Source organism: Limulus polyphemus, unplaced genomic scaffold, assembly GCF_000517525.1.
Source record: "Limulus polyphemus unplaced genomic scaffold, Limulus_polyphemus-2.1.2 Scaffold717, whole genome shotgun sequence".
NCBI classification, from domain to species: domain Eukaryota; kingdom Metazoa; phylum Arthropoda; class Merostomata; order Xiphosura; family Limulidae; genus Limulus; species Limulus polyphemus.
This window is the reverse complement of record NW_013666327.1, coordinates 426,512-435,769: the sequence shown is the minus strand read 5'-3', so window position 1 is coordinate 435,769 and position 9,258 is coordinate 426,512. Positions and strand designations below refer to the sequence as shown.

At 29.3% G+C, this 9,258-nt stretch overlaps 1 protein-coding gene across 1 annotated transcript in view; it reads right to left on the bottom strand.

Annotated features, from left to right (window-relative positions):
- The window catches only part of LOC106460144 (nucleolin-like), a 28,881-nt gene that overhangs the window by 10,895 nt on the left and 8,728 nt on the right, over positions 1 to 9,258 (bottom strand). Inside the window, exons 2-4 of the mRNA XM_013919826.2 lie at positions 8,373 to 8,562; positions 4,445 to 4,694; positions 2,105 to 2,140 (exon numbers count right to left, since the gene is read on the bottom strand). Coding sequence (XP_013775280.1) covers positions 2,105 to 2,140; positions 4,445 to 4,694; positions 8,373 to 8,396 — 310 coding nt within the window. The 5' untranslated portion in view covers positions 8,397 to 8,562. The remainder of the gene's footprint in view (positions 1 to 2,104; positions 2,141 to 4,444; positions 4,695 to 8,372; positions 8,563 to 9,258) is intronic.

The window sequence follows — 9,258 nt, the reverse complement described above, 5'->3', positions numbered from 1 at the left end:
AATAAAAAAATTTGATATTTTGCATATGAAAGCATTGTAACGTTTACCAATAATCTGCCAAATTTTGTTAAAATTTGCTTACTAATTTGAAAGTTATAGCATGAAAACTATAACAAGCACAAAATGATTACGAGGTCTATCCCAGGGATCGAGCCCATGCTGAAAGAGTTAATATGAATGCATTATTAATAAAGTAATTCTTCCAGATAAATAAACCAGTCATGTTGAATACAATAAACACTGTTAATAACACGCATTATTGATCTTTAATGTAAAGGCGTAAATTAGTAAGGGTGAACATGCATCTGGTAAAAAAAAAGCAATTGTATGTATAATAAACTTGGCTGTTTATTATTTTATATACTGCCACTAATTATACAAACTGTATAATCAAAGTAGCATATTATGTTATTATCCTCACATAAATCATCATTTTGTTCAAACTAATGACTTACTTGTAGAATACAAAATATTCAGTATATCTACTGCTTTCTTGTATAAAGAAATATCATGCTTTAAGGATGCTTATAAAAAAAAAAGAAGAAGAAGAAGTCATAAACTGAAACCGACTGCAAGTGCAGGTTATTTTGTGGTTTGTAATTATCATGTTTCCTGTTCTGATCAATCCTTACTTGACTCTCATGAAGTCATGTATGGATTACTGAATCATGTAGCCATGAAAAATCATCCAGAATACTGATATTAGGACTAATGAAGGTTCGCTGTATCAACAAAAAAACGTTTCACATATACAATCTGTATCACCGCAAACTGAAGAAAACCTGAGTGCTACTTCTAAACAAAGAGCTAGATAGTTTGAAACACTCTTCTGATTTGAAAAAAGTACAAAGATGTGTTTAGAAAAATAACTAGCCCATTCGTAAGTAGTCTTTTATTGAACATTGAATGTAGCATAATATTCTTGTGTCAGTCTAACAAAGTGTGTAACCAGAAATACTGCAATCCAAACCAGTATTAAAGGTTGTATTAAATACCATTAACTGTTACTAAAACTTTTACCTTTTTCTTTATTGTAATAATGTTTGCTAAATGTATTACTTATAAATACTATTACAGTTATTGTTATAAGAGGAAATGTGATGTTAAGGCACTGAAAGCACATTAAAAAATGTTTAAGTTCATTGATTAGTTAATTTTAAACCTTCACAATTTCCTGTTCTTATCTATTGTTCAATTTCATATTGCTAACACAGGAAAAAAATGAAAGCAAAAATAAAATTCACAAAGTGTTCATTTGTTTGTCATTAAGCACAAAACTACACAATGAGCTATCCGTGCTCTGCCTACTACAAGTATAGAGACCCAGTTTTTGGCATTATAAACTTACAACTGAGCCATTGGAGAGGCTCATAAAGTGTCATCAATATAATTATATATACATGTATATAAAATACATGTTTTTGTGGTAGTTGACGAACACCATATTTTACTTGTTGCATTGATTGTGTTTTAAGATAGATTGGCTTTGTTTTTTCAATTCCTGTTCAATGTTTATATAGCATTGTTTCATAAATGTTACAGGCAAAATAATTCAAAGTAGTAGCTAGGATGATTTCAGTGGTGGGTGGTAAAAAAACAGTCTAGCCTGTAGATGCACATGACTGAGGCTGCTGCCATACCCCCTGGGAGTGCTGGGCAGGTAGAACGAGTTCTGGGGCCACCCCCATCCACCATAGCTACAACACTGAAATAATTATCACAAACTTGTACTTAATACTTTAAATTCTACTGTGTAATGCCATGACAATTAAAAAATATATATATTTTGATTTACTGTAGTGTTTGTTGTCTTATTTGACTGGACATTTACTGTCAATTAATTATACATGAAATAGTAGATTGATGAAGTATAGTGAATGGAATATATGTTGAGTACAAGCTTTCTCTAATAAAAAAATTACCCAAAAATTGGCATAAAAAAAAGAGAAGTATTTTATCAACGAGTGACATTAACAAACTACAAAACATATAATTACAATGTTCTAGTCAGTGAAAATTATTATGTTATAATATTTTGCTTCAAGGAAGAATGTTAGTCAACTTTATCACAATTAGAAAAATAGCCAAGTTTCCAATTACTTACTTATTCTTTTCTCTGTTAATGCTCTGAGTTCATCATCTGAAAATAATAATAAAAAAATTGAATGCTATATTGTTACTCTTACATGGATTAAACACAAGAGAACAGATAACACAGGCCTGCAATGGTTTTGTTGTCTAGAAATTTTTACATGTTCTACAATAATTCCTGTACGCTGAATCCAAAAATGATATCCATTTTTCTCCATCGCACACAGATTTTTCATAAAAGTCATAAGTACTTTTACATAAGTGAATCATTTTCATTGAAATCAGGTCACATTTTGTTGTGCTTAAAATGTAGACAACCACTAGCTATAGATTTCTCTAGATCAATCAAGACGTAAGAATCTTATCAATCATTCTAGAACCAATGAGAAACAAACCATTAGTATATAAATGGTTAACAGGCCACATGACATGTCATTTCTGGATAGTATTTGTTTGTGCGTGCACTTTGATATTATTTTTTCTTTTCAATGTTATTTATTCATTGTTATGGCAACAAGAGGTTGTGTAAATGACCCAAGCATATCCTGTTATATTTATGATAAATTTGATATAACCAAGAGACTATTTCTTCCAAATTTGTAAAAAATCCTTACGTGATGGAAAAAATTATTACTATTTTCAAAATCTGTATAGCTGAATTATGGAAAATGAAAATCCATTATTAAAAACAAAACAACTTTTATAAAGTTTAAATTTGCAGGCCTGTGTAATTTGCAGTAACAACTTATATTAAAATATTTGTTTAAATGTAAAATCATACGAGTAGAAAAAAATTTATGATTAAGAATAAAATGGGGCTTTACCTACACCAGAAACAAACTAGGCTGACCAACACACCTCATTAGTGTAGCCCTAACAGAGAACTGTACCTCAGATAATCCTGGTATTAAAGTCCAGTAACAAAAACAGAATGGTCAGTGAGAGTGGATGGAAAGCTGACAAACTTGTTAGCATGTGATGTTCTCACCCCAGAATAAAGGTTTCTGACCCAAAACAATTTTCCCATAGAATATCCAGACATTTATAATCAGAGCTTACCAAATCATGGATGCCAGGTTCAAATGGTGTTAAAATAAGCAACCTGCTATCTAGAAAATATTAGTGAATTTTTCATTGAAAAAGGTACGTTTTTTTGCATATGAAGTAACATTTGCAATATATAATGAAATATCAAGAAAAAAAAACTAATGAAGAATTTTAATTTCCAATAAATATTAAAATGCCATAAAGGAAGTCCAAATCAATACAATTCCGTAATAATTGGCAAGTAGGTTATGTAGCCAAGACACAGTTGAAATGACTGGTGTTAACAATTTCCATGGACTGTATATAATCTTATACAATACAGAAAAGACTGCTTGAATGATTCATCTTCAAAGTAAACGTTACTCCTTTCCAGACCAGGAAAGGATGGTCAAAGATATCTTTTCATTTTTCTTTACCACAGTGGAACTATTTAACAGTTCGTGACACCATAAATGACCTTTAATTGAGAGACATTTTCTGCACACTTTCAAAACAAGTAGATAGGTTGCACAAATGTGTGAAGTGGACAAAAAAATCAGTATTTGCAGAATATTAGCATGTAACTGCATGAAAGAAGCTAGCTTATTTTTTTGGTAAGGAGATCATTCAGAAGTTTTCTCAAGCTCTGCTTATATGACAAGTAATATAGTTTTTTAGCTTCAGGTGTGACAAGATGTCTAGAGGTGTATGTATCATATACTTTAACAACTATTGTAAGATTATCACCTATAAAGCAAATGTTAAAGTTATGAATTGCTGTAGAAAGGACACACTTTTATTATTCCAGGAAGATAACACTTAAAACAGTGAGACCTCTACTGCCAAGTCTTTGACTGCATTAAGACTAATAATTAAATTGTATTGAATCATTGCTGTTAAAAGTTTTTTGCTATAATGTTTAGCCTCATAGTTTATAGCAAATGTGATTTAAGTTTGTTATTGCTAATTATCATAATATAAAAGAAGCAAGACATCAATGCTTAAGTTACATTGATCTCATTGGAAGAGTCATAAATTACTGTATGGGATCAATCACTGAAATGCTATGCTGTCTTAGGCAGTTAACAAGCTCCTGATGTTATGGCAAATATAAAGTGAGAGTTATTTAACCTCAACAAAATTATACAATCCCTAAACACTGTACATTTTTCATAAAGAAATTACATTAATCTCAGATAGTTGAAAAATGGCCTCCATGGTGAATGAAATTAAAAAATTTCCCGTAGAAAGTTGCCCCCACACCTCACTACAATGCCAGTGTCTTAAGGACCACCTACTTTAAAACCTAATGAGAACCCAGACATACCTAAGGGTTTTGCTTTTTTAACAACTGTATTCTCTATATCATCTTCTTGCCCTTTCCTCTTAATTCCTTTTTTATTTGAATCAGGAGTTGCCACCTTTACTTCACGGGTTTCCATCCTGTTTTTTTTCTTTTGAATTGCAGTTTCACCTTTTTCTTCCAATTTCCTTTTAGTTGGAGTCTCAACTTTTTGTAAATTTCTTGCCTTTAGCTGCTTTTCCCATTCTACCATCTTCATTTTCTTCATCTTTGTCTTCAAAGAAAGGAAAACAAGATTTTTTTATATCTAAGGTTAATATTATATATATATATATTTTAACTGTGCAAAATACTTTTTTAAATACAAAGTGCCACCATCCTTTCCAATTCTCATCATATGTCACAACACTATAATAAGAATAACAAAGTATTTGAGTTCCTGATTGTTCTCAAATATTCAATTTATTTAATATTAGAAAGTTACCAGAAGTAAACACGGTGGTTGATTCCTCCCTAGCCAATAACGTTCATTCTCCCAATATATTATAAAATGACTATTCATCATGCTTTTGAAAATGGAGAGAACAATAACTTGAAAAAAATTTGTAAGAGTAAAACAAAATACAGATTTACAGTAAAATGTTCTCTCATCAATTAAACCAGACTTAATAAATATTATCTCTAGTGTTGTCCAACACCAATAAAAGAACCACAATTAAAAAAAGAAATAATTCTTAAATTGGGTTAAGTCCTTTGGGTACTAATGAATGGTTCAGCTTTTTATAATTTTTTTAAATACTCTTTTTTTAATATCTTAAAATGTTTATTTATTTATTTCTTTGCTATGCAAAGTAGTTCTATATTTCTAAAAAAATTTTAATACTGTTTTTAACCACCAGCTTTATTATATTGTTTAATTCTCATAGTTCTATCTTCTGTTACATTCTGTTTTTATGTAATATTTCATTTCAAAACAGTCCTGTAATTGTCATTAACTGACAGGCTTGTTTCTAGCTTGAAATGTTGCCAAGTAAATAAATTACTACCAGTTTTTAAAGGGGATTTTTCTCTAAAAGTTTAATTTCTTTATTTTCTCACTTTCACTTTTTTCTACTTATTTAAAGATATATAGCTTTGTAACAAAACATATAAAACTAGTTGTTCATGCACTATCACCAATTTTCTTGGAAATCATGACACCAGTATATACAAAACTTTATAATCCTCTCTAAGAATGTTCAGTTACTAATGAAAATCCATTAATGTCTGAAATAAGTTAGTCACCAGTAATTAACCGATTAAAAATATTCTTAGATATACATCAACAATAACTTACTTGATAATTAATACTACTAATAATAGTTTAAACATAAGTTCTAATATTATGCTAATTCAGTAGTAGGGTTATATAAAAAAGAAACAGAAATCAAAATGCCTGAAATCTAAATTGTGGAAACTGTTACATTTTATTTCTAAGTAAACTAACTTTTAGAATATCTACCTTCAATAACATTTACTATTTTTCTTTTTGGTTTGAGCATTTCCATTAAGTGTGCCATTTTTTTTTTTTCTCTGAGCTTATCAGTGTTTGTTTTCGTGAGTTAGTGTATTGGTTTTTGTTGGTAATTTTTTTTACTCTGTTTGATTTTTCATCTTAATCTTAGAAAATTCTCAAAATCTGGAATATATTTAGAGAGTATTAAAAAAAAAGTCATTTCATGTCTAAGAATTTTGGTACAGGTGGGATTGAATTATATACCATTAATTAAGAGTATTAATTATAATGTATCTTATGTTTTAACAACATATTTCACTAAATAAACATTCTCTGAGGCTATATTATTGGTGGTTCAGAAATAATCATAAAGCATTATGTGTAGTTAAAATTCATTTTTATAATGATAGGTATGCCTTTGCAGGTCTAAGATATGTCAAACTGGTATACCTTTTGGGAACTATAAAGAAAAAATAAATTAGTGTAAAATATAATTTTATCATTATGATAATATTTCATGCTCCTTTTCATGGTTAATTTCTTTTCTTTTTAATGTTTTATAATTTTCTTAATATTAACTTCATATTTAAATGCTCACAGGCATGATGTGGTTTACATCATGGGAAATAAAGCAAAGAATAAACTCAAACAAACAAAGTTTTCAATGCAAGAGAGCAAATCTTGCAGCTTTTTTTACTACCATTACTTTTTAAAGTTTTCAGTACTGACAGAAGGAAGAAAACCATTTTTTAAAATAAAGACAAAAAAAACAACAACTTTAGATAAATGTGTTTTTATTCTACCTGACGTTTAGGCTCACACCTTTCCCAAGAGTCTATAAATGACACAAGTTACAAAACTGATTTTAAAATATAGTAACCAAAAATAATTATTATTGGTTAATTTAATTTGACATTAGTTTAACCTGTGACATTCATAGACCTTTGAAAAAGGTGTTAGATGAAACATCACATAGAATAAAAAACTTTTATCTGAAGTTGTTTGTCGTCTTTATTGAAAATCTTTTACTACCACTTATGTGAAACATACTCATGTTTTTCAGTTCTTTTATAGTTTGTCAAATGCTCACAGTTCATCTCATTTTTCTGTAATTTGCATGTGTAAACTTCACAAACATTAGGTAAGCACCCATTGCCATTAAGTTCTACATTATTTAACATTTTATCCGTAAAAACTACTTTTAAAGCTGTTATAATCATTATCACCTACTGAAAAGTAGTGGTAGCAGTATTACCATACTCAGTGAAACTTGAGTTTGAAAAAAGGATGATTTAAACACTAGCCAGGAAAAAAATTGGTTGAAAAAAAAAGAAGAAAAAGATATCATAATACTGTGTATATATCTATCATATAATACAGATCTTCAAACACATTGGTTGAAAGAGAAGAGAATTGCTCTCTCATACAAGAAATATTTACATTTAATGGCAAATATACATAAAAAATAAAAACTGTTGTCTCACAGTAGAGATATTTAAACTTAATGATAAAAAAAAACAAGACTTAAAAATAATGTTGTAATTTGAACTTGGAAGGAGAGATACTTTCACTACTATGAGCCATAGCACAAAACAGTTTATCTGATGCAAAAGTACCCACTGTACATTTGACATTGTCACTTTAATTTGGATTAAGTTTCACTTATGTTTCTATTCACCTTTTTGTTCAATTGAGCCATCATTCACAACACTAAGATAGGAAAAGTTAAATGGCTGACAAAACTTGAACCATTAGTCCAATTGATTATCATTTAAACTCTATCCAAATTTCATTGAAAACTGTTAGCCAGTTTCTTAAAACAACTTGTGACACTAGACAATCAGATGGACAACTGTGTTTTATATTTGGGAAACAAGGCTAAACTGGTGGGGTGTTTACAGTAGAACATTGATACTTGGGAAAATTATAATACATGGTTTAGAATTTTTGTAGGAAAGAGAAACAGGTATTACAATCAAATTTTACTTTTTTTATCTGAGTGATATATTAAAAATGGTAGGTTATCTAAAAAAAAGTATTAACTTGAAAAGTTAAATGTTTTTATGTCTATATATTTATCTTATCTACAATATTTTCTTATTTGTTTATTGTTCTGCATGGTGTGAATTTTAAACCACATGACTGTAAAATTTTATTGTTTGTGTAATAACTATGAAAGTAAACATCGATCTATAATTTATAGTTTTATTCACACTTTGAAAATTCTCATTTACTTTAGGGACAAACTTAAAAGAAAAAAAGGCCAATTGATTAAGCTTTAAAGACAGAATCCTTGTTGGATTTTTTATATTAATGAAATTTCTGATGAAGGTTTACCTGGTAATGGGCCAAAATTTGAATTCTGACAAAGGCTGGACCAATCACTAAAAAAAATTAATTTTAAAATGCAATGCATACTTGTACAAAAAAATACTAATAAGCATTTTTTAAGCATACCATTATTATCAGAGTCTTCTTCATCTTTCAAGTCGGAGTCTTCTTCATCTTCCAAGTCAGAGTCTTCTTCATCTTCTAGCTCTGATTCTTCATCCTCTGAGCCTGACTCATTCAATTCTTCAGAGTCCTCTAATTCCATCTCTTCATTATCTTCCTCTTTCAACTTTTTCTTCAATTGTTTTTTAACAACCTGATAGAAATTTTTTTTAAATGACTGTTTCAAACTGAAATACATATACAATGTAGAATTACTTTGAAACTCTTTACTGTTTACAGTGAAATGAATGATAAAAATCTTTAGGTTTTCCAAATTTCTAGAAGAAATAAATGAATGTGGGAACAGTATTACTCATTAACATATACTATTTATGAGTTAAATTAGTATTTGGAGTATTGTTTTCAGTTTTGGGCTTTTTAACTTAAGAAAGGCCTCAGGAGGGTTACTAGTCTAGGATGATATTGAGATGCAAATGTTATCATATTAGGAGATGTTAAGAACTTTGTTTTCTCTTGAAAAAATTAGAGATGATCTAACTGAGGAGCTCAAGATCATTAAGGGAAATGATAGTTTGATGCAGATCTTTTTTCACATTTGATGGTGAGAATGGTAAAACAAGAAAATACAAATGTAAATGTTGGCATGGAAAAAGTCATCTTCATCTCAGAAACTTTTAGTTATCTAACAGAGTGATTGGACTTTGAAATAGGTTGCCTTCAGTTTGGTGGATGCAGTAGATTTAGTGGAGTTTAACTCTTTCAACCCGGGCTCGGTCCGTGGGACAGACCTTGTAACCATTTTGTGCTTGTTATAGTTTTCATGCTATAACTTTTAAATTAGTAAGCACATGTTAATGAAATTTGGCAGTTTATGAGTAAACATTACAAT